The 26,739-nt window shown below is 39.5% G+C and overlaps 1 protein-coding gene across 1 annotated transcript in view; it reads right to left on the bottom strand.

Moving 5' to 3' along the window:
* LOC118729713 (disintegrin and metalloproteinase domain-containing protein 18) overlaps positions 1 to 25,790 on the bottom strand; it is a 75,009-nt gene extending 49,219 nt beyond the window's left edge. Inside the window, exons 1-7 of the mRNA XM_045587783.1 lie at positions 25,785 to 25,790; positions 23,543 to 23,596; positions 17,097 to 17,152; positions 12,931 to 13,009; positions 12,250 to 12,326; positions 9,631 to 9,808; positions 165 to 230 (exon numbers count right to left, since the gene is read on the bottom strand). Of these exons, the coding sequence (XP_045443739.1) occupies positions 165 to 230; positions 9,631 to 9,808; positions 12,250 to 12,326; positions 12,931 to 13,009; positions 17,097 to 17,152; positions 23,543 to 23,596; positions 25,785 to 25,790 (516 nt within the window). The remainder of the gene's footprint in view (positions 1 to 164; positions 231 to 9,630; positions 9,809 to 12,249; positions 12,327 to 12,930; positions 13,010 to 17,096; positions 17,153 to 23,542; positions 23,597 to 25,784) is intronic.
* Between the last annotated feature and the right edge of the window lie 949 nt (positions 25,791 to 26,739).

Here is a 26,739-nt window from a genome sequence, read left to right as displayed (position 1 = left end):
AGTAATAAAATAATTCCAAATTTTTAATTTTGTGCTTTGAAATTAAGAAAAATTTCATTAAGTTTAAAGAAAAAAAGAGTGACAGAGTGAGAAAGAAAAAAGAGACAGGATTGAGGGATGGAAAAAAGAAAAGAGGGAGGGGAAGAGGAGATGGTTTGACTTACCAAAGCTTTTTCCACTATAATATGCATTTCTAGATATTGGGGTAATAGTTTTGAAAGAGTTTTTTCCTGGGGAAAAAAATGGATTGAGCAAATGATAACATACATTAAATTTGTTAAATACAAGAAGTAGTATGTAAAGAAGGCAAACAGAATGCATAAAATATTTTCATAAGGATTTTTTAAGGTTCAATTTTTTATTTGCATATATTGTAATAGATGACAAGGGAATGCTCACTTTGATTTTAAGAAAACAAAAACAAGTACTTAAAAAAAAACTCACAAGTCAGAGAAAATTGACAAATTATTCTTATTGCAGAGTCACTTGGACTTAAATATAAAAATTAGCTACAAACAAAAAAATTAACTTGAAAATATATTCTAAATGTATTATTAGAATATATATCCAGTGAGCCTGTGAGAGTGATGAAGGAGTCTAGGTATACTGTATTCATACTAAATGGAAAGAAAATGAGTAGAAATATTTTATTGTCTTCAACTCATGCAAATCTACATATTAAAAGAACTCTTGAGATTTTTCATGAATTGTCCTTCTAAAGACAATGGGAACACCAACTGTGTCACAATAAAAATATTTCATTTATTCAGCAAAAAAATTTTGGGAAAATTTTGAGAACTCACAGTCTACACAGGAATTCAGGTAAATAGTGTGACTTGTACTATCAACCTCATGGGTGCACAGGAAAGAACAGAATGCACAACAGCAGAAATGATTCTGTAGTCCCAGGGCATAGACTTTACGTTCCTTCTGATGTGACCATATAATTCTTGACTATGCCAGCAGTCAGCTATAGATCACCAGCTTATTACATCATCATTCGACACTTTAATGGTAATTTTTATGTGGGCTACTAGTATATCTTAAACATATTAAAATGTTATTTCACATATATAAATTTCAAAGAAATCAAAATTTCATTCTTGACCCAAGTATATCATTCACTAAATATAATAGTAAAAAAGGGTCTGTTACAAAATAAACAAGCAAACTGGACTCAATGGGGAGAGCCTACGTTTAAATGTTTGCTTACACTTCCATAGGAAATTGAAATATGCCTGCATTCCATACACAAGGTGGAGCAAAAGTAATTTACAGTTGTTTATATGGAAAATAATACAATATTTAATAAATAATAATACAAGAACAAACTGTGTGTTGCATACTAACAACTGTAAGTTTACTTTTGCCCAAATGTGTGGGTTGTTGTCATTCTGTCAGTCTGTATGACTACATGTATATATGCAGTGTTGTAGGAAAAAAAGTTCTCTTAATTTTTATCAACCCTTACTAGCCTTATAATAATGGTGATCATAAGATTTGATATTTAAACTGAAATAATGTGCAGCAGAAAAGGGGGCACTAAAATAATTAAAGTTATTAAAATTGATATTTAGTTAAACTTTATTAGTTCAAATCTTTCCACTCAAAGTTATTTCTAAAACTATATATATAAATATACAAAGCCAAAATTTTTTAAACCTTTTCATTAAAAATAACGCATCCACATGGACAGCAACATCATGGCAGAATCAACATCAACAAGTTGTATAATTATAATGAAACAAAGGATCCCCTGTTCAATGCAGAGACATCTGAGAGATCCACACATCATCCATCTGAAAGTGGGCATATTGGAACAGTAAGGGAGTCAGGTTGGAGGAAGAAACATCCCTCCCTACAAGTTCAGTGTGGTGAAACTTGGTGGCAATAGCAGAGACGTAGAGGATTTATGATGGCCATTGCTGACAAAAAGAGAAAGCTGTGGTCTTGTGGTAGCCATTACTGATTTAAAGGCAAAACTTCAAGTCCACATACCTACATCCTCTAGCCCACCCATTGCAGCAGAACCCAATAAAAGTGGGACCTATTGAAGAAGCACAGGCACACAATGGTAATAGGAGGCAGTGACAGGAGTTCCCAGGCCCAGAACCTCATTACCCTCTTTATCCCACCATAAAATGGTTGCCCCAACCAGCAACCTAGACACAGAGTGGACATCTAAGACTCCGGTAATTACAGGGTATTTTCCATGACTGAGGCCACACCACATCACCAAGATTCCAGTGCTATTAAGAGAAAGCAAAAACTTGCACGATAGCATCATTTACTGAAAAACAAATGAAGGACCTCTGTTTAGAAGCCTGCTGAATTGTTAAAAGCAAAGAGTAACTAAAAAAGACTTCATTATCTCAAATGTATAGTAACAGAAATAATCCATCAAGTATCATGAATAACCAATGTAAAAAGTTAACAAAGAAGGAAAATAAGGTCTTCAAAAACCAAACTCAAAGATAGGGAAGATTGTTATTCAAATTACAGGATTCAAGAATACAGTTATGAAACAAACAAACAAACTTCAACAAGATATCAAAACACTCATAAAGGCAGTTCAGTGATCTCAAAAACAAAATTAATAACCAAAATATGTACTTTACCAAAGTGATTGAAAGTATTATAAAAAAAACAAACAAACAGAAATTCTTGAGCTAAAGAACTCGATAAATGAGACGAATAATTAAAGCATGCGAAACAAAGCAGGTCACATGAAAGATGTAATTAGTGTTCTTGATTGAAACAGAAATGGCTCAGGAGGAAGAAGAGAAACAACAAAAAGAAAAGAGTTTTACAAAAACTATATGACTCCACTAGAAACAACAAAGTAAAGATTATGGGTATAGCCAGAGACAAAGAGAGGGAGAGGGGAACATAGAATGTATTCAAAGAAATAATTGATAAGAATTTCCAAACCTTTGGAAAGTGTTCAAATACAAAAGCCAAAAGAACACCTAATTATTTCAATGAAAAAAAAAAAAAAAATCTCCAAGACTCATTATATGAAAACTGACAAAGAAAGAATTCTTAAGTCATCCAGGGTATAATACACTGTACCCTGCCAAGGAAATCCCATTAGGCTATCATCAGATTTTTATAGTGGAAATATCACAAGGCAGGAGAGAGTGGATACAAATATATTCAAAATATTAAAAGAGAGAACCAATCAACCAAAAATAATATATCCAGCAAAGTCACCCTTTAGATATGAAGGAGAAATAAGTGCTTTCCCAGGCCACAAAGTTGAGAGAATTCACCACCAGAGGACCTGTATTACAAGAAATGTTAAAAGAAGTTCTGATAGCAGAATCATTAAAAAAAAAAAAAAATGGTATACAAACTTTGAGTAAATGACAAACAGAAACTTACAACTCGCACGGAAACCAAGATGGCTGCCTAGATAAGTATCTAAGCTGCCGCCTTGCACAACAATTTCAAAACAACTAAGAGATAGAATGGATATCATCCAAATGCACAGGAAAACTGGTGGAGTGGGAATTCTCCAATTAGAAAGAAGGAAAGAGGCTCATGGATCAGATTGGGAGCCACAAAGCACTGAGGTAGGGAGACGCTCATGCACAGAAAGGTGGCCAAATGCCTGGCTGGCGGGAGAGGAAAGGAAATCCCCAATTGCACTGAACACTTTCTGACTGTACTGAATCCCAACCCTGGCCAAAACTCCGGGGACCCAGACTCATACAGGTTGAGTCTGGAGAAAGGCACCTGGAGACTCAAAGACTGGGAGAGTGGGGAAACCAGGAGCCGCAGTGGGGGAACCAGGAGCCGCAGTGGGAAGGGTCAACAGTCATGCTCGTGCGAGTGAGTCACCCAGAGAGGTCTGACCGCAGAGGTTGCTGCGGCCTCTCCAGAGTGGAAGGAGTCAGAGCTCTAGACTACAGAGACCCAACCCAATTCCTGGCTAGTCCCTGGAACACCCATGCTCTTGCATGGGGAATCTGAATGGTCAGACAGAAACTCAGGCAAGCGCACAAGGGCAGGACTGACGGGAAGCCAAGATTGTCAGCTTAGCCCCGAGACTGCACCCCATCCAAGCCAAGCACAGAGACTTTTGCAATTTTGCAAGTCTGATCCTATAAGACTGTCTCCAATACAGAAGGTATCCCAGAGTAGATACAGCTGATACTCACATCCAATGGGCCTGGAGGTCAATTCCTCCCAGTGATACCAACAACAATCAAGTCTTAACTACAACAAAGTTGTTCACACAGTCCAAAAAGGGGAGCACCAAGAGTGTCTACCTCAGGTAACTGGGGAAGCTGACCCACTGGGCCATAATGGGACACCAAACACACACAAAGCAATCCTACCAACTCTGGAAAGCAGCGAAAATGCTAAGACAAGGAAATAGATCTCAAACAAAAGAGATGGAGCAGAATAATAGACTGGATATAGAGTTCAAAACCATGGTTATAAGGTTTTTCAAAAATTTCCTAGAAAAGGCCAATAAATTTAATAATATTATACAGAAATCCAACAGCAGACTGGAGGAACACATGAATCAAGTAAAAGATTTGGAATACAAAGAGCCAAAGGAACTCCTCTGGAGAAGCAAGAAGAAAAGAGAATCCAGAAAGTCGAAGATAGTGTAAGAAGCTTCTGGGACAACTTCAAGCATACCAACATCAGAATTATGGGGGTGCCAGAAGAAGAGAGAGTTCAAGATATTGAAAACCTATTTGAAAAAATAATGTCAGAAAACTTCCCCCACCTGGTGAAAGAAATAGACTTACAAGTGCACAGAACTCCAAACAAGAGGAATCCAAAGAGGACCACACCAAGGCACATCATAATTAAAATGCCAAGGGCAAAAGACAAAGAGAAAATCTTATAAGCAGCAAGAGAAAAGCAGTTGGTTACCTATAAGGGAGCACCCATATGACTATCAGCTGATTTCTCAACAGAAACTATGCAGGCCAGAAGAGAGTGGCAAGAAATAATCAAAGTGAAGAACAGCGAGAACTTTCAACCAAGATTACTATATCCAGCAAAGTTATCATTCAGAATTGAAGGGCAGATAAAGAGCTTCACAGATAAGAAAAAGCTAAGGGAGTTCATCACCACCAAACCAGTATTATATAAAATGCTGAAAGGTACTCTTTAAGAAGAGGAAGAAGAAGAAAAAAGATAAAAATTATGATCAGCAAATACATATATATCAACAAGTAAATCTAAAAATCAAGTGAATTAAAATCTGAGGAACAGAATAAACTGGTGAATATAATAGAATTAGGGGCAAAGAAAGGGAGTGGATTGATAATTATCAGGGGGAAAGGGGTGTGGGGGTGCAGGAAGAGACTGGATTAAAATCGTACACCTATGGATGAGGACAATGGTGTGGGGGAGAGGTAAATGCAGAGGGTGGAGTGGGAATTGGGTGGAAGGGAGCTATGGGGGGGGGGGGAAGGAGAAACAATTTTAATAATCTGAGCATAAAGATTTATTTTAAAAAAAGGAAAAGAAACTTACAACTCTACTTCAAAAAGAGAGCATTAAACACTTAATTATAACATAAAAGTTAAAAGAGGGGAGAATTAAAAGTAACCTACTGCAATTTGGCAATGAACACACAACATAAAAAGGTATAATGAGTGTGTGTGTGTGTGTGTGTGTGTGTGTGTGTGTGTGTGTGTGTGTTTGGCTGGGACGGGGGGCGGAGGGAAGATAGGAGGAGTGAAGGACACAAGTACAGGTGAATGAGTTGGTCCGAAGGTTGTGGGTTATTGTTAAGCTGATTAACAAGTACAGGTGAATGGATATGAGGCAATAGGAAGAAAAAGGACTATGGTATGTATGAGATACTTTACAAAAACCTAATAGTAACCATAAAACAAAAATTCAGAGTTGAGGCATGAAACAAACAAAAAAGGAAACAGAGAAAACGTCATAGGAAACTACCCAACTAAAGTAACAGACAAAATCCCAAGAAGCTAGATATATCAATCAGAAAGGATATATGCACCCCTATGTTCATAGCACCACAATTTACCATAGCTAAGATTTGGAAACAGCCTAAGTGCCCACCAGTAGATGAGTGGATTAAAAAAAAAACTGTGGTACATCTACACAATGGAATACTATGCTGTGATAAAATATAAGGAATTCTTAACATTTGCAGCAACATGGAAGGAACTGCAAAGCATTATGCTAAGTGAAATAAGTCAGTTAGAGAAAAATTAATATCACATGATCTCATGGGAAATAATGTACAACATAAACTGATAAACAAAAACAGATCCTCAGAGGGAAGTAAGGGAGGGTGGGGGCAAGGGGAAGAGATCAACAAAGGAACTTGTGTGTATGCATATAAGCCTAACCAGTGGACACAGACAATAGGGGAATGAGGACATGAGTGGAGGTGGTGGACGGGGGTGGGAGGTGGGGATAGGTGGGCTTGGGAGGGAAATGGAGGGATAAGGACAAATATGTAATACCTTAATCAATAAAGAAATTTTAAAAAATAAACAGACAAAAACACGAGAGGAAAAAAACAAAAAAACGATGGAGACACAGAGCAACCAGAAAATAAAAGATAAAATGGCTGCAAGTAAATCTTCATCTATACTAACAAAAAGGTAATATGCTAATTAAACCAGGTCAACCAGATATCTTCTGGATGTCTAACTTCCTTCTGGAAAATGCCACAGTGGCAGGGGCTGAGGCAGAGGCAGTTAGGGGTGATTGGGCTGTCAGGGGAGGGTAATTAGGGGGCAACCAGGCCAGCAGGGGGCAGTTAGGGTGCAGCCAGGCTGGCAGGTAGGGCAGTTTGGGAGTGACCAGGCCAGCAGGGGACCATTTAGGGGACGACCAGGCCAGCAGGGGATCAGTTAGTGGGTTATCAGGCTGGCAAGCAGAGGCAGTTAGGGGCAATCAATCAGGCAGGTAGAGTGGTTAGGGACAATCAAACTGACAGGTAGGCAAGTGGTTAAGAGTCAGAGGTCCTGGATTGCAAAAGGGTGAAGGCTGGGCTGAGGGACATCCCCCCATGCATGAATTTCATGCACTGGGCGTCTAGTATGTCAATTATGCTAAATAGAAATAGATTGAACTCACAAATCAAAAGGCACAGAGTAGCGGGATGGATTAAAAAAAAAAAATTAAGACCCAATTGTATGTGCCTTCAAGAGACTTATCTCAGCTCCAAAAACAAACATAGGCTCAAAGTGAAGAGGTGGAAGATGATACACTAAGCAAATGGCATCCAGAAGAAAGCAGAAACAATAGTACTTACATCAGACAAAGGAGATTTCAAAACAAAAAAGGTACCATGAGACAAAGATGGACATTTTAGAATGATAAAGTGGACAATTCTTCAAGAAGACATAATACTTCCCTCTCTCCCTCTCTCTCTCTCTCTCTCTCTCTCTCTCTCTCTCTCTCTCTCTCTCTCTCTCTCTCTCTCTCTCTCTCTTCTTTCTTCCTTCCCACCCTCCAATTTGGCAGTGCCAAAATATAGAAATCAATTGCTAACAGATCTAAAACAAAAATGTGATACCAATACAATTATAATATGAAATATGAATACTCCATTGGCAACAATGAATATATCTTCCAAACAGAAGGTCAGTAAGGAAATATTGACCTTTAATGATACATTAGAGCAAATAAATTTAATTAATATTACTATAATTTTCCATGCCAAAAAGACAGAATATACATTTTTCTCAAGGGCTCTATAGTCAGGGATAAACTATATGTAGGTGTACACAACTAGTTTCAATAAATTTAAGGAAGTTGAAATTGTACTAGTATTTTCTGACTACAATGATATGAAACTGAAAATCAACTACAAAAAAAGAGCTGAGAAAAACCACAAATATATGGAGATTAAACAACACGTTACTGAACAACTTTTGGATCAAAGAAAACAAGGTATCAAAAGTTACATAGATACAAATAAAGCTAAAAGTATAAGATATAAAAACTTGGGGGAGTCATCAAAAGCAGTACTAAGAGGAAAGTTTATAGCATTACAGGCCTACCTCAAGACATAAACACAAAAATTCTCAAATAAGAAATCTAACATTATAACTTAAAGAATCAGAAAAAGAATAACAAATTAAGCCCAAAATCAGGAGAGGGAAGGAAATAATAAAGATCAAAATAAAAATAAATGAAATCAAGAACAAAAAGACAGTAGAAAAAAATAATAAAATAAAGAGCTGGCAATTCAAAAAGATAAAATTGACAGACCTCTAGTTAAACTCATTAAGAAAAAAGAGAGAAAACTCAAATGAATAAAATCCAAAATAAAGATAAGATGCTACAATGGACACCAGAGTGGATAACCAACAAGAAATTAACAGATTTTGAAAGGGAAACAAGCTTCCTAGACTAAATGAAGAAGCATTAGAAAACCAAAAGAGACCAATCTCTAGTAAGAAAATTGAAACAGTAATCAAAAACCTACCAAAAAAAACCCAAAAATCCAGGATTAGATGCCTTCACTGGTGAATTGTACCAAACATTAAAAGAAGCAATTAAGCTCACAGGTAACTATAATAATTCTGAAGTTATGACATACCATGAAATTACTTCTTTAGATTTTTCAACCTCATCCAAAAAATTAAGGAAGAAAGAGTATTTTGTAACTTATTTTGTGAGGCCAGCATTACCCTGACAGCACTATCAATTATACTAACATGCTCATAATAAGAGTGCCAGGAAATAAGAAGATAGATAAAGAGGTGAAATAATTCATGGCCAGAAATTTCTCAAATGTAGTGAAACATATTTATTTAAATATCCAGGAAGCTCTATGAATTCCAGCTAGGATCAACTCAAAGAGATCCACTCAAAGACACATCAAAGAGAGAGAGAGAGAGAGAGAGAGAGAGAGAGGAGAGAGAGAGAGAGAGGAGAGAGAGAGAGAGAGAGAGAGAGGAGGGAGGGAGGGAGGGAGGGAGGGAGGGAGGGAGGGAGGAGAGAGAGAGAGAGAGAGAGAGAGAGAGAGAGAGAGAGAGAGATTCTTAAAAGAAGCAACAGAGAAGGGACTCATCATCAGAGAACGGACTCATCATATATAAGAATCCTTAATATGTTTAATAACAACTGGCTTTTCATCATAAAACTTGGAGTCCATAAGATAGCGAGTTGAAATATTTAAAGTGATGAAAGGAAAACACCTGTCAACTAAAAATTATATTCCAGTATATAGATAAATTAAGAGATTTTAATATGGACAAATGATTATTTGTTTTAGAAAGATATATTTTGGTAGTAAAGTTATGTAACAAAAATATGTAAAAATATTAAAAAGTATTTTCCCCAGGGAATAGTGGTAAGCTGTTAGAAATAACTAACTGTGGTTCTATTCTTCCCCTACTTCTAAATTTTATTTAATAATATGCATTTTTATTTAAATACAGCATAAGAAATGCTACATAATACATTGTAAAACAGTAAGCTTGCAATATATTATTGTATAATTTTTCATATTTTAAGTGGAATATGGGTGTTATGTTTAAATATATAGAAAAAAATATAACAAATTTAATATTTCTACTCAACTGCTAAGCAGTTCTTTTTCACAATTAAAAAAAAAATCTAAAGAAGTAATTTCATGGTATGTCATAACTTCAGAATTATTATAGTTACCTGTGAGCTTAAATAATCTTTATAGGTCTGTTTTTTCTGCAAAATATTGCTGTAATTTTCTACTAATATTGGTATATCTGTATTATAATTTTTTACTTGATAAATTATGTGCTCAAATTTTGCTGAAGATTCCAGTGGTTCAATTCCATAGCTGATATTTTCAAACTGAAGGAATCCCCTGTATATTTAGAAAGCAATGGCAAAATAATTCTATAAATGATCACATCAAAACTATAATATAAAATGTAAGAAATTATGAACTAGAGTAAGTAACATTTTTAAAGCCACTTTTTCCTCTATTTTTTTGTCTATCATTAATAACTTAACCACATTTACTTTAGTTTTTTTTTCTCTCACAGGTTAAAGAACTAAATAACTAGAAGTGTATTTTGTATTTTCTTTATAGAAATAACATTCATTCAAAATATAGTCCTTAAGGACAAGTAGTAGCTGGGGAACAGATATCTGTTGGATATTTCAAGAAGAAAGTTTCTGTTCTTACAGAGGTTAGGATAAGGGAAAACAGGAATATAAAGTGAATATTTAAAAAGGTTGATATAAATGAAAACCACATTCAGAGAATGCCAATTTTCTGAGTTGACATGAGTAAATTTTATAAATCAGGCAAACTAAAACTAAAACTAAAAGGCAGTTAGAGTCTATTGTCTGTTCTGGACTCACCTTCCTCTGATGAACTTACCACCTTCCTCTTTCAGAATTAATGATGAAAATCATTTTTCTTGACCTCTACTTCCATTTCCCCTTCATTTGGCAATGATCAGCTTGTTATCTATAGCTATGGGTCTGTTTGTTTTGCTTTATTTAATTATTTTGTTTTAGAATCCAAATGTAAATAAAATCATGATATTTGCATTTCTCTGTCAGACTTATTTCACTTACCATAATATCCTCTATGTCTTTCTATGTTGTTGCAAATGGAAATATTTCATTCTTTTTTATTGAATAATATTCCATTGTTTATGTACCACATTTTCTTTAACCATTCACTAGAGGCCCAGTGCATGAAATTCTGTGCCCTTTCCCAGTCTGGCTTCAATCAGACATCCCTCATGCAGTCTGGGGCTCTTGCAGTTTGGGACCCTTGCTCCTTACAGCCTGCCTGCAGCAGAGGCTCCCTCCTCTGCCTCTGTGCTCATCAGCCATGAGCCACTTACTACTAGGGAGCAGCTCCTGCATTGAGCATCTGTCCCCTGGTGGTCAGTACACATCATAGCAACTGGCTGTTGTGGCAGTTTTTCTGCTGTTCATTCTGCTATTTGGTCATTTTGCATATTAGGGTTTTATTATATAGGTCTAGAGGCCCGGTGCACAAAATTTGTGCACTGGGGGGAATCCCTCATCCAAGCCTGTACTCTCTCACAGATTGGGAGCCCTCAGGAGATGTCCTACTGACAGGGAGCAGGCCTAGGCCGAAGTCTGGCCTTCCTCTGCGGGAGATGACTGGGCTGATCAGGGAAAGGTGCCAGCCCCATCACCCCGCTGCTGCTGCCACTGTCACAGCTGCCAAGGTGTTTTCATTAACACAGACGCCAGCCCCTTCACCATGAAAAAATGACAACTATCTTTAGGCACTTTCAAGATGTCTCTTTCATAGGATATGACATTTCTTTTCTTTCTTTCTTTTTTATCCTCACCTGAGGATATGTTTCCAGTGATTTTTAGAGAGCTTGGAAGAGAGAGGGAAAGACAGAGAGAAACATCAATGTGAGAGGACACTTCAACTGGTTGCTTCCTGCATGAGACCTGACCTGGGCCCTAGCTAGAGAGGGCCTGCAACCTAGGTACATGCCCTTGATCAGAATAGAACCCAGAACCTGCTATTGTCAGGCCAAGGCACTATCCATTGAGCCAAACTGGCTAAGGCTGGATAAGACATTTCTTAGCCCCTGTTGACCACCTATATGTCTTCTTTGGAGAAATATCTAAGTCCTCTGAGTTACCTTCTTAATTGGCTGTTTGATACTGAGAGCACCTTAACTGTGAGCACAATATGTTCCTGTTTAAATAATCAATTAATGTCATTTTCCATAACTATTTAAAATAATTGAGAAACAACTCAGCTATACTGTTTAGGAAAATGTTCTAAACTTTCCTTTACTGAAATTATATTTTTCTGCACAGAGAATATCTCCAGTCAGGTTTTCCTGGGGTGATTTCATTTGAATAGGCAGTAACCACTAGCTACTTACATTTTTTTAAAAAGAAGGTAATCATAAAAAATATTTCATATATGGATTCTTCTTAAACCTTACTATATTTGTGTCTGCTAGCCACTAAGTTTCATTTTGAAGTACATGCTAAGTTTTTCACGTGTAAATATTCATATATATATATATATATATATATATATATATATATATATATATAATTGATTCTTTACAGAGAGGAAGGGAGAGAGATAGAAAGTTAGAAATATTGATGAGATAGAAACATCGATCAGCTGCTTCCTGCACACCCTCTACTGGGGATGTGCCCACAACCAAGGTACATGCCCTTGACCGGAATTGTACCTTAGACCCTTGTCTGTAGGCCAACACTCTATCCACTGAGCCAAACCAGTTAGGCTCTATGTGTAAATATTCTCTAAGATGTTATTACCTGAGACCAGAACATATGCTGAGTGTTGCAGCTGAATTTGGAAAGTTTGCAGCATATCCTTGGTAATGGCAATGCATCTGAAAGACAGGATGGAAAGGCAAATAAAATCTTTATGAATAAAATATTTATCATAAAATATAGATGATTTAAAATGTTAGAAGATTATATATTATACAAATTTATTTATGCATATTTTAGGGAAAACATTTTTTACTACTCTTCTTACTTTGTGCCATCTAAGTGTCCATGAATATTACCTCAACATTTTATCTTATTTCTATGTATAACAATTAACCTCTTAACATCTCATAATTATATGGAACAAAATATTTATTTAAACTGCATACATAGAACAAATATATCTCAATGGTAATATATCCATTCCAATAAAGCAACATCCTATATAATAAAGATATGCAAATGGTTGTTATGCCGTGAAGTGTAATGACCAACTGTGTAATGACCAGATCATGGATCACCATGTGGGTGGGGCAGCTAGCTATAGGAGGGGGTAGGGCAGCAAGCTATGAAGGGGAAGTTGCGGGACAGATGGAGCTACAGGAGGACAGGGCAGTGGGTGGAGAGCTACCGGAGGGTGGCAGTGAGCTACCGGTGAGCTACCGGTGCACAGATTCATGCACAGGGCTACAAGTATAATAATAAATGTCTAAGACATCTTACCTTAAAATATGAAGAATCAGTATGCAAAGATCCAGTTTCATTAAATGAGTAAACCAAAAAGTCCTGGGATAAGAATGAGCTAAGAAACAACAAAATGTTTGAAGAATGAATTCAATATGAATTAAACATTACACTAATAAAAGTAAATGTGAAATTTATTAGAATTATATAATAATACTAAAGGCCTGGTGCACACACACAAAAAATAATGCACTGTGGGGAGTCCCTCAGCCTGGTCTTCCCCCTCTCACAGACTGTGAGCCTTCAGGGGATGTCCTACTGATGGCTTAGGCCCACTCCCTATGGGCCTAAGCCACAGTCTGGCCTCCCTCTACGGGAGGCAACAGGGCCAATCATGGGAAGGCGCTGCCCCCATCACCTTGCAGCTGCTGCCACTGCCCTCACTTCTTGGTGCTGACCCTGCCACACACCCACTGGTGGGTAGGGAGTGATCTGGAGCCAAGCCGGCTGGGGGAGGGGCTGTGGGAGGTTGAAGTACAGCTAATCACACCCCATCCAGCCTCTGTGGAGGTGTGACACTGAGCCTGAGCGAGCTTGTGCCACTGCCTCTGTGGTTGCCTCTGCAGAAAGGGCAGCACTGGGACTCAGACCAAGCAGCCCCCTCTCCCGCTGCCTCTCCAGAAGGGGTGCTGGTGCGGGACCGGCCCATGCCATGGTTTCTCCTGCGCTGCCTCTGGGAAAGGGGTGGTAGCAGTGCCACCTCTGCTCCTGCTCCCACCACTGCCGCTCCTGCAGCTGCACCTCTCCTGAGCTGCAGGCCCTTAGCCTTCGCAGCTGCTGTGGCTTTGTCTGGATGGATGTCTGGAAGATGTCCGGTCTAATTAACATATTACCCTTTATTAGTATAGATGGTTCAGTTAGAGTAATTTTAGTGTGGTGTATCAGGCTTTCTTAACACTGAAATAAACTCTGAATCCTCTGTATCATATATCTATGTGTGTGTCCGTCTATGTCTTTACTCAAAGAATTATTTTTTGAGTGCCTACTATCTGTCAGATCCTCTTTTAGGCACTGGGATACAGCAATAAATAAAAGACAAACCACTGGTCTTCATGATAGTGAGGGACATATTCTGCCAACATGTTAGATGATGAGAAATAAGAACTGGGTGACAAAGGTTTGTGGCAAAATGTGATAAGATGGCATGGGAGGCTCACATATATTATGATACAGTAGATTATTAAAAACTGAAAAACAAGCCTATGGATTTTCACAGAAATGTTATTCCAGACAGAGTTAAGAGAAAATGCAAAGACTTTGAGGCATAAGTATGTTTTGTGTATACAAAGAACAGCCTAGAGTGGAATGTGGATTAAAGACAAGAGATAGCAATGAGAGACAGTGCTAATAAGATAAGAAGTCACTGAAAGATTTTTGAGCAGTAAATGAAAGCTCAGACCAACATTTTAAAAGAATTAGACTGAATGCTGTATTGAGAATGATGTGCACAAAGAAAGATACCAGTTAGGCTGTTACATTCATCCAGGCAAGATGTGTTGGTGGCTTGAAATAGGACAGTAGCAGTGATGGAGGGCCAATTCTGAATACATTTTGATGTTTTAAAGGTGGAACACATGGGACTTAATCCACTGACTATGGGAGAGGGGGAAGAAAGATGTCAAGGATCACCCCAAGGTTTTTGTTCAGAGAAACTGGAAGAATAAAGTTGCCATTGACTGCAGTGATGGTGCAAAGGATACATTTTGGGTGGATCAGAAGTACAGTTTAAATATGTTAAGTAAGGGAACTCTATTAAACACTTGGTTATCAAATAACTGGTCAGGTGATTGAATATGATGTTCACTGGAAAGGAAATAATTAACACATAAACTGTACTTGAACCCCTGGGCCTGGATGAAATAGGCAGGTAATTGAATATAGCTAGGGGAAAGAAATGAGACTTAATAACCACTCCATGGAGTTCTCTGAGATTGAAAACATTTAAAAATAATAATAATAATAATAATGATGAACTGAAAACAGACAAACAAATACTGTTAAAGAGTAAGCACAATGGTGTAAGAGTTAAACAAGGAGTTGGTGGTAATGAAGATATTTTGTGAGGAGGCACTGATCAATTATACAAAATGTTGCCAAATTGGTTTAAAAAAATGAAGGTTGGCATTCAGAAATATGAAGATCATTGATTCTCTTATCAAAAAAACAATTTCAATGGAGTTATAAAAGCATTAAAGACTAACATGAGTTTAATGGTCCCAGATTAGATGAGAAGAGTCATGAATTAAATGAGGCTAATTTTCTCCAGACTTGGTCAATTATAAAGATACAGGTGGACAAAATGCAGTTGTTTTAAGTATATATTTTTTTAAAGGCAGATGGAGAGAAGGCTCTTTGATTCAATTGATATGAAATGTTGAGAAAACACACTGACAGAAAGTACATGGATTGTTATTGGGAGTGTAGTAGGGAATTGGATTAAATGTGAAATGGCATGAGAGGTTTTATTTGGGGAATTACATGTTCTAAAAATGGTTTATGGTTCATGGTTGCAAAACTACATAAAATTATTAAAAACTAGAGGCCTGGTGCATGAAATTCATGCTTGGGGCGGGGGGGGGGGGGTTGTCCCTCAGCCTAGCCTCACCCTCTCCAGTCTGGGACACCTCAGGATCAGGCCTAAACCGGCAGTCAGACATCCCTCTCACAATCCAAGACTGCTAGAGCCTAACTGCTTGCCTGCCTGATTGCCCTAATGGCTTATGTCTGCCCTCCCCTGCTGGCCTAGTCAACCACAGCTGCCCTCCCCTTCCATCCTGATTGCCTCCAACTGCCCTCCCCTGTCAACCTGGTCACCCACAACTACCCTCCCCTGCTAAGATCTGCCTCCTCTGCCAGGACCTGCCTCCTCCACACCACACAGAGTTGCGGGACCACTAGGCCTCACTGCACAGAGAAGCTGCTGGGCCCTGACTCCACTGTGCATGAGGCCATCTTGTGGCAGCCATCTTGTGACAATGCATGAGGCCGTGATGGCACCTAGGCCTTTATTATATAGGATTACTTATTTATGCACTTGGCCAAGTTTTATGATATATAAACTGTACCATATACAATTCAAAATAAATACAAACATAATTAATACATTCATAAGATATGTGCTCCTAGTTATATTTCCCACCAATAACCATTTAATGTATTAACTGTGTTTGAGAAATCATGAGACATACTTATTATCTGTCACAATTATTGGGTTTAGTGACTTTATACTCAAAGATTTATAAATATACTAGAGGCCTGGTGCATGAATTTGTGCACCGGTGGCATCTCTCAGCCTGACCTGCGCCCTTTCGCAATATAGGACCTCCGGGACCTCTCAAGGGATTGCAGACTGCCAGTTTTGGCCCAATGCCCACAGATCTGGCCAAAAACGGCAGTCCAAGATCCCCCAAGGGATGTAGCAGTAGCAGTGCATGAAGTGGCTCCCACTCAGCCTGGCCCCGCTGTGCCTGCCATTGCTGCCACTCAGTAGCACTGCAGCAGAAGTGGGAGAAGCTCCTGCCACTGCTGCAACTGTGCTCACCAGCCATGAGCTTGGCTTCTGGCTGAGCAGTGCTCCCACTATGGAAGTGCACTCATCACCAGGGGGCAGCTCCTGTGTTGAGCATCAGTCCCCTATTGGTCAGTGCACATCATAATGAATGGTCAACTGGTTAAGCAATCGACGAGTTGTAACAGTTGCTTAGGCTTTTATATAGATAGATAGATAGATAGATAGATAGATAGATAGCTTATTCCTAAATCTGAAAATAAAGCTAAATAATTTAATGCAACAATCATATAGATCTAGGATTCAAGGCATAATAAATCCTACATTGAAAATGGATTGAGTCAACATTCTTTATTTTTTCTTCATTATTATATTTAAACTAGAGGCTTGATGCATGAAATTTGTGCAAAGGGCTCAGACCTAGCATTCCTGGCTGCCTCGGCCCTCATGGTTGCCTTAGCCCTCACAGCCGCTGCAGCCCCAGCTTCGTCCAGAAGGTTGTCTGGAAGGATGTCCAGATGGTCATTCTGCTGTTTGGCTGTCTGGTCTAATTATCACCTTATGATTTTATTATTATAGATAGTAACAAAAAATTTTAAAAGTAAAATCTAAGCTTTAAGGGAAAATTATATCTTACCTTTTTGTGAGATGCAGAGTATATGATTTTTTATCAATTGTAATTATATAAATCACCTAAAACAAAGAAAATCAATAAAAATGGTTTAGTAAATAAAAAATATACAAAGTAAAACTTTTTCACTCATGTCAAAAAAAAATACTAAATCCATTTTCACAATTTATATATTCTTAAGAATTTATTATTCTAAATAAAAGGAATTTATTATTATAATAGATTCAGGATTAGGGTAATAAATTTAATCTGTAGGAATGGCTTTTTTAAAAGAAAAAACTGAAGGTCACATTTTGAAAAAATATAATTTTAGCCTTGTTATTACTATAGATTAATCATTTCTATGTGAAAAATATATATTTTCTAGTGAAGATGAATGAGACGTGGCTGCAGACTAACATTCTATGCTAAATATAATAAAACAAAAACAAATTGTACATACCACTGATGCCATTGTAATTAACCTTATCCTATGTAATAAAGAGGAAATATGAAAATTGACCATCACTCCAATACACAAGATGAGCACCCCCATAAGGTCAAAGATGGCTTCCCGCATGTGGACACAAGATGGCCAGCAGGGGAGGGCAGTTAGGAGGAACCAGACCTGCAGGGGAAGGCAGCTGGGGAGAACCCAGGTCTGCAGGAGAGGGCAGTTGGGGGTGACCAGGACTGTAGTAGAGAGCAATTGGGGGGACCAGACCTGCAGGGAGGGCAGTTAGGGGCAAACAGGCTGGCAGGGGAGTGGTTAGGGGGTGATCAGGATGACAAGCAGGAGTGGTTAGGGGCAATAAGGCAAGCAGGCAGGAGTGGTTAGGGGCATTCAGGCAAGCAGGCTGGCAAGTGGTAGGGAGCAAGCAGTCCTAGATTGTGAGAGGGCAGTCAGACATCCCTTGAAGTAGGGGTGTCGAACTCAATCAGAGAAGGGGCCAAAATCAAAAATCCAGCCTAAATCGCGGGCCGAATGGTTTACTGAACAGTCATAAACTGTCATTGTGATGGAAACGCAGCAGAGTGCAGTGATGACAGCGCGGTGCGGGCCACATTGCAAGGCCTGGCGGGACGGATTTGGCCCGCGGGCCTTGTGTTTGACACATGTGCCTTGAAGGGTCAGATTGGAGAAGGTGCAGGCTGGGCTGAGAAACACACTCCCCGTGCACAAATTTCATGCACTGGGCCTCTAGTTATTAATAACAGGAAAGGAACACAGGGAAGCCAAATATTATGCCATTTATAAGGCTTTGCTAGGAAGCTACAGTTTAACACTCTTCAGGGAGCCACCAGGCTTTTCCCCACAGATCCCTGGAAGAAGGGACTGGAGGGCGAGAATGGACACATCTGCAGTAAAGTCTGGGAGGCACAGGGAAGGCACTTGTCTGTCAGTCACACCTGGGAAACAGGTCATTGGCCAGAGTAGATGTGGCCACTGCAAGTACAGGAAGATTTGAGATATTTAGTCTACTAAATATAGAAGTTCACTCTCTTGGCTCCTGGCTCTCTTGGTGTGTGCACTCTTGGTTCTCCTGCATTCACCCACATTGGCCGCAGCCATGTGGACCCCATACAATGGACAGATGGACTGCAACTAACCTGATGCTAAATTAGACCCAGTTCCAACATGGAACAGAAACTGGACACTGGCTTTGCTTCTAGCTCCAATGAATCCCCAGCTGCACTTCTTACAGGACTGGATTAAGGGAAACGGGACTTTTAAAACCCAGGAAATTAAGTGAACACAAATGAAAAATCAAGCATCCTCCCATGTGAGTCTCAGAAAAGTCTTTTTCTGGAGACAGCATAAAGACCCCACTCTCAGCACTCAGTGGGGAAAGGGACACCCCACTCCTATGATAAAACTACCAAATACGCATTGTGAACGAAAGGAGCCACATGCCAACCTGACAAGCTCAGGGGAGCCTGCGTGGCAGTCTTGCAAACTCAGAGACCTAATATAACCACAAAAGATGGTTTGAAAATTAAATATTTAAATTACAAACAGGTTATAGTGGGTAGTCATGTCCTAGACCGATATTTTCCGTGACAAAGATCAACTTAGATCTTCTTTACTGAGCCCATTTGCCTTATTGCCTCTAAAATAACACATCTGTGAGATGTCTGGGTAACTTGTAACTTCCCTTTTTCTAGAGCCCCTGGGGCACAACCAAATGTGGTGGGCGCCAGCACAGATGCCTCAAATTCCTTCTTTATCATGTTAATTATTTTTGCACTCACCTAAGTATGTTTCTATCATTTTACTTTTTATCCAATCCCAGGGGTTTCCCACCACTTTGTTTTCTTTCGCCTCCTTAATCCATCACCAATGAATTTCATGTAACCCATCTATGTCCCTCCTTTGACTGCAACGTATAAATAGAAATGTAACCCGCCATTCTTTGGAGCATTATCTCAATCCATTGAGGTTCTGCTTCCCGGCATATGTCGACAGTTTGGCTCAAATAAACTCAAGAAATTCTTTACAGGTTTCAATGTGTTTTTTTTGGGGGGGGGTTGGTTTTGGTTTTCGTTAACAACCTAAAGCCCCTTCCTAATCCTCTCCATATATAAACCACAAGGGGAAAAATATCTGAGAGAATGATACTAGTGAGACATGCTGCACCTTCAGGAATAAGAGCTTTAATACAACACAGACTGAGTATAAATGTTCTCATCATCCTAATGTGGTGCCACCCAGGAACAGGAGTGGCTCTAAGGATGTTTACAGAGTGAGTCAGTGGACTGTCTCCACAAAGGCAGACAGACTTCTCTGTTGAAAATCTGAAATTTCTTTTCAAGAGAAACTAATTTTAAGGAATTTCTCTGGTTTTAAGGGAAGGCAGTCCGTGAGCCTGAGAAAGGGAAATTCCCAGGAAATACAAGAAGCCCACAAACTCAGAGACCAGATATCTAATAACCCAGAAATAAAAATGTGAGCTTGAAACAGCATAGTAAGAAACTGGGGAAATTCCTTGGTAAGTAGAATGAGGAAACTGCAACAGTTCAACAGAAGGTCATCTCTTTAGAGATAACAGAAATACCATCTAGGCCTCAGTTGTATTTCAGCTTCTGGCTTACAAAAGTAGCAAAAGCAGGTGGGTGACTCCAGAACCAGCTTTAGTACCAAATGACCCCCTGCCCTTGTGCTGACCAATCAGTAGAGATCAGGACCCTGAAAAAGCACACCTTGGAAACTGAAAATATTCTGAAACCCTCCCCTAAGATTCCCACCCACAAGAGAGAGGAAAAATCCTCAAGATAAAGGTCCTGAGTGTGCTCTGCCTCTGGGGAGCATGAACATGCCCTTCCCCGTCCCTTTCTTCCCCCATAGGCACAAATCTCCTAAACTCTAAGGTCCTTAGGAGACTTGCAACTAGGGGAGCAATGGGCAGCAGCACCTTGTCCCAGGTTAATCCCCTGAGCCTGTCTCCAAGGTCCCCTTTTTTCACTCTGACTTCCCGGGGAGCTAAAGCAGCCATGTCTATGCTCATTTCTTTCCTATAACATTTTTAGAGAACAAAGTAACCCAGCTTAGGTTTTCCTAGTGCATATCCTATGTTAAATCTCTTCAGAATTAGACCTTTTCCCCTCTTCTCTTTCTCAATTATAGAGGGTTTCACCAGTGCCTTCACGCCACAGACCTCTTTACCCTTTTTTCAAGAAACTAAAGATTTTTCATCGTAAGGGAGGTAGAAGAGATGAGTTTGGGTAGACTTTCTGAAATGGCAGATATTCCTTCAAATACTCAGAGTGAAATCTGTTAGTATTATAATTTTCTTTTCTTTTTTTAATATATATTTTATTGATTTTTTACAGAGAGGAAGAGAGAGGGATAGAGAGTTAGAAACATCGATGAGAGAGAATCATCGATCAGCTGCCTCTTGCACACCCCCTCCTGGGGATATGCCCTCAACCAATGTAGATGCCCTTGACAGGAATCGAACCCGGGACCTTTCAGTCCGCAGGCTGGCGCTCTATCTACTGAGCCAAACCGGTTTCGGCTGATATTATAATTTTCTACAAACTCCTAGACAAAATCAAGGAGTGTCTGAAAGTTAATAACAAAGGTTTGCAAAATGTATCCTATATTACTTTAATATAATAATTAATAATGACATATTACTTAAAAATAAAAAAAAATACAGAACCAATCTCAGATATTTCCTGATGAGGATGCTGTGACAACAGACAGAAATGACAAAATTCTTACAAGAAAAAAATATGTGGAAAACATAAGCTTTAAATGCAAACAAATCATCTTAATATACATCTATAGTACACTGCATAATAAGTATATAGAAACATACACACTGAAGTCAAATGCATTACCTGAACATAGTAAAGTTCAATTAAAAATCAGACCCAAAAGGTATCTAGAAAAAGCCCAAATATGCACACTTCAAAATTTCCCATGGGTCAATGGAGAAACAACAAGGAAAATTTTTAAAAAACATGTTATATTAAAATATTATAAATGCAGATTACATAACAGTTATGTAATGAAATGACATCAGTGTAAATAAGAGTAAGAACCATCCAAAATTCTCTTCTACATAAAATCAACATGAGAACTGAAAAAATTGTTAGAATCAATTCTCTAGAAATTAACTGAAGGTTTACAATATTCTCAAGAGTGTTTATTCAATAAAAATATCAGATCTTAGTAAAAATATTAATATTTGGGGAATTTGAATTTGCTCTAGTCTCTTATTTTGTCAAGAAAAAATAAGAGAATGCATTTGCAGTGAATACCAGGAGATTAGCAACCTCTGAGAAAAGCAGAATGTGGCTGGAGCATTTTCAAAATCTCATTTCTAGAGAAATGCCAGGATTTGAGCTGCTTTGCGGTTCTTAGAAGATTCACTTCAAGCTTGTATATATGACATAAATCAGATCTCACCTAATGTCAAAATTCTTTTTCCAAAAGCATTTTCTGAAACAACTACAAATTTTTTTAACTTCACAGTTGCCTGATGAAATGAATCAATAGGGCAAACAATAGGCCAACCAAAAAACTTAAAAAGACCTTATAATTTCACCTATAAGTAGAACCTAATGAGCAAAACGACAAACAAATAGCAACAGACTCAGAGATATAAAGAACAAACAGAGCTGCCAGAGAAGAGGGTGATTGGGGAACTGGGTGAAAAAAGTAAAGGAATTAAGCCAAGAAAAAATAAAAAATAAACAACTTCATAGACACAGATAATAGTATGGTGTTTACCAAAGGATTGGGGAAGGATGAAGAGAGTAAAGGGGATATAAATGTTGCTGGAAGGCAAATTGACTTGGGATGGTAAACACACAATGTAATATACAGATGTTATACTATAGAATTATATACCTGAAACCTATATAATTTTTTTTAACCAATGTCACCACAATAAATTCAATAATTTTTTTTTTAAAGAAAAGCTTTATAATCAAACTAGAGGCCCAGTGCACAATTTTGTGCACAGTTGGGGTTCCCCTGGCCCAATTGGGGCAGATTGGGGCTAGGCCTGCTGGGAGGAGGAAACAGCAGGAGGTTGGCTGGCTGGCTTCCCCCAGTTGGGGCCTGATCAGGGATTGGCCGGTGCAGGGAGTGAGTGAGAGGCCTGCAAGGCCTGCCCTTGGTTGGGGATAAAGGAGCTGATCAGGAGTCAGTCACTGGGGGAGGTTGGCTGGCCTCCCCGCTCCCAACCAGGATGGAAGATCAGCCGTGGGGAGGGGCTACAAGAGGTTGGCAGGCTGACCCCACCCCCTGATGGGCCTGGTTTGCTGGCCACAGTGGATATCATAGCAACAGGTCATTCTGGTCTTTCTAGTGGTCCAGTTTCTGGCTCGCTCTATCTATCTATCTATCTATCTATCTATCTATCTATCTATCTATCTATCCATCTATCTATCTAATCTATCTATCTATTTATCTATCTATCTATCTATCATCTATCTATCATCTATCTATCATCTATCTATCATCTATCTATATATATATTCACATGGAGCTTTGGAAAGTTATGTCAAATATCTGGGAATCTAAAAGGCCTCACATACTATGTGCATGCTCAAGGCTATGCACATGATTAGGACAGACCTGAAAAGACCCTAAACTCTCACCTCTGGCTCACCTTGAGACTCTGTGCAAACAGGAATTGAAATGATAAGTGTAGCTGTGAAACTTCCTGGCTGAGTGACAAAATGCAGTGACAGAGCCTCAGCAAAACTGAGAGACTTATTGGCCATACATTTGAAGAACTCTCTATCTGATCATTAGCCAATCAATAAGATAACAGAATAGAGATATCAGTGGCTGCACACACCAAAGAATACAGATATTAGAGAAACAGTGGGAAAATTCACAAACTCAACAATTAAAACAAATAACTAACAAGAATATTTGAAGGGGAAGAAAAATCTGATTTTGAGTTACTACAACATATTATTTGAAGTGATCAATTTCAGTTGTTAAAACTTACCAGAATGAAAAAGACCATGAGAGTATGGCCCGGGAAAAAGGCCATCAGTGAAAACTATATTGGGGGAAGATTAGATGTTGAATTTACAAAAAAATTACTTGAAATTTGGTATTTTAAATAATTTCAAAGAGCGAAAGAAACATTGTGTGAATAAAGGAAGTTTAATAATTTCTCATTAAATGCAAAGTACCTATAAAGGCAAAGAACTTATTAAAATAAATAAATAGAGGAGGACAAAATGGTGGTGGAAAAAACAGACTTGTCCCGAGCCTTGTCCCAGAGGAGATAGAATGAGCAACTGAAACAAATAATACCCACCCTGAATTGGCAAAGGAGATTCAGCTGGTGAGACAATTTGCAGCCAGGAAAGGGCAGAGGACCCCTGGAGAAAGAGAAAACCAAGCATCTGGGCAGGAGAAAGCTGCCAAACTTCTGTACCCAGAAGGTCAGAGGAAAACTGCATGGCACCGAGCTGTGCCCCTTGGGACAGGCATAGCGCCTGACTATGGAAAGGAGGTTCCAGGGACTGGTGGTGGCAGGGGATTCTAGATCTGGGTCCATAGTCACAATAGACTGAGCCCAGAGGGGGCAGCCTGAAGGGCTGACCAGAACACATAGTCCTGGCAGGAGAGGAGCTCACAAGAGCCATAGTCTTTCCCCTTTCTGTGGCCTGTGCTTTGCCTCACTGTATCTAGTTCATAGGCCCTTTTGGATATGGACACTCACCGGTGGCTGGGGTGCAGGAGAAGGTGCAGACTTGTGGAGTCTCAGGAGAGCTGGGGAGAGGAAGGGTCCTAAAGAAGTGGCAGTGAATCTGACATTGAGTTATACCTGAGGCCCAAACTTGGGCAGCCATTTTCTCCTGAAGAGATAGCCCTTCCTTCCAGTCTCCAGGCAACCAATATAGCCATACCCACAATACACCCTATTTGGTACAAAAGATTTAAAAAAATCTGAATAGTCCCTGAGAATCCAAAGGGAGGGGCCTAATGAGAGGCCTTCAGTCCCAGCAACAGGAAACAGAAACCACAGACAGTACAGAAGACTGGGATCTTAAGCCAACCAAAGGAACAATACTTCCATATTTCACTTTTATTTTTATTTTATTTTATTATTATTTTGTTATCTCTCTTTTCTTCTTTTTTTCTTTTTCTGTTTGTTGCTTTATTTTCTATTTCTTTTCAGATTATTTTCCATCATTTTGTTTTATTTGCTATTTTTTATACCATTTTAAATCAATTTTGATATTAATTTATTATTATTATTATTATTATTATTATTATTTTCTTCTCATTCTCTTTTTTTTCTTATCCACTCATCCCCTTTCTACTTCCTTATACTGAACTGAGGTCCACCCCACATTCATCCAATTCTTAACCTTACTTTCTGCTCAGTCTCTACAGATTCTGCCCCTACCCTCTTTACTGGGTGTTTGGTGTTTGCATTTTTTTGGTTTATCTGTTTGTTATGTTGTGTTTTCTCCATATATATATATATATATATATATATATATATATATATATATATTTTCCCCCCCCTTCTGTTCTTTTTTCTATTTTCTCTTATCTTTTTTTCTCTCTTCAATATCATTTGTGCTCTCTTTTCTCTCCTCTAATTCTCTTTTCTCAGAAGGTCATTTATATTGGGGTTATCAGTGTCATGACTACATTCATGTTTTGTTCCCTTTCTGTCTTGTCTTGTGTCAAGGAGAATCTTAATCTTATCTTGTCCTGTCAATTTGCTAGAGAGCGAGCCACATAACCAGACACCTGGAGAGGAAACTCCATTCATGAACAGATCAATAACACCCCAAGCCCAACTACAGAGGCAAGAAGAAGGCAGCAGTGAGGGAGAGAGCATGAGTGAGTGAGGGAGCAAAAGAGGAGTGTGTGGTCATGGTGTGTGTGTGTGTGTGTGTGTGTGTGTGTGTGTCACAGTTGGATCCTGCAGGACCTTCAGGAACAGGCTAACTGGGCTCGCCTAACTAGGCAGCCTCTGCTATTGTTGCAAACTGTACCAGGAGGCTGGCTCTTTCTTAGAGGCCTCGCCTTTTTGAAGGGGAGAGCTGCTATAACAGGGAGCCCAGTCTCACCTACACAGAGGGTGCCCTCAGATAACACCTGGAACTCTACAGCCACCCCTGCCAGGAACCTGCTACATTGACTGTGGTCCCATGATCACCGAGACTTCATCCACCTTGGGTGAAGGCTCCTGTGAGTTCCAAAGCATGCTCTCCTCCAACCGGCATAATGCCTAGCCCAGGGCACTGTAACCACGTAAGTAGCAGAATATGAGCAGCTTGCTCCTATCATGGGAGCAGCAGCCCCACAGCAGCCTGCCACAGTCTAAAGAGCAGCACCCTCACTTGGCCTACCTCTGTCCAAGGAGCAGCAACTGTGTGAGTGGCATACTTCCCAGTCCAAGGAGCAGCAACCGCATGAGCAGCCTGCCCATGAATGAGTGGCAGCCCTGTAAAACCCACCCGTGTCTGAAGAGCAGCATCTGTGCACAGACTGTGCACTACCCTTGTCCAAGAAAAAGCAGCCACATAAGTAGCCTGCCCACATCCAAGGAGCAACAGCTGAGTGAGCAGCTCGCACCCATTCGAAGAGCAGCAGTTCCACAGCAATCCACCCCCATTCAAGGAGTAGCAGCCCTGCGCAGCCCACACATGTCCGAGGAGCAGCAGCCTTATGCATCTTGCACCCATCCAACAAACAGCAGCCAGGTGATCAGCCTGCCCTCATATGAGGAGCAGCAGCCCTGTGAAAAACCTGCCCCTGTCCAAGGAGAAGCAGCCATGTGAGCAGTCTTCCTCCATCAGAGAAGCAGCAGCCTCATGATCAGCCCACCCCCATCCAAGGACTCGCAGTTGTGCAAGTAGCTGTGCTTCTCCCCCAACCAGGTAGAGGAGCCACCACTGCTGCAAAGAGCAACCACCATAGAAGCCACTACCAACTGAGGAGCAGCTGCTACTGCTACTGCCTGAGGAAAATCTGCAGCCTGAGGAGACACTGCCATCCAAGGAATAGCCCCTGCATTACTTGACATCTAGATCCATTGGTGAAGTCAAAAAAGATAGACAAAGAAACCCCCAAAGGAAAGAAAAGGAGGAATTGGCAGAAAGGCAGCTAGGTGAAACAGAGGCATTCAATATGTCAGAAAAGAATTCAGAATCAGGGTCATGCAGTTAATAA

This window comes from Pipistrellus kuhlii, unplaced genomic scaffold (genome assembly GCF_014108245.1).
Source record: "Pipistrellus kuhlii isolate mPipKuh1 unplaced genomic scaffold, mPipKuh1.p scaffold_m20_p_3, whole genome shotgun sequence".
Taxonomy (NCBI): domain Eukaryota; kingdom Metazoa; phylum Chordata; class Mammalia; order Chiroptera; family Vespertilionidae; genus Pipistrellus; species Pipistrellus kuhlii.
Note: the sequence above shows the minus strand (reverse complement) of the source record. Positions and strands in the feature narration are given on the sequence as shown.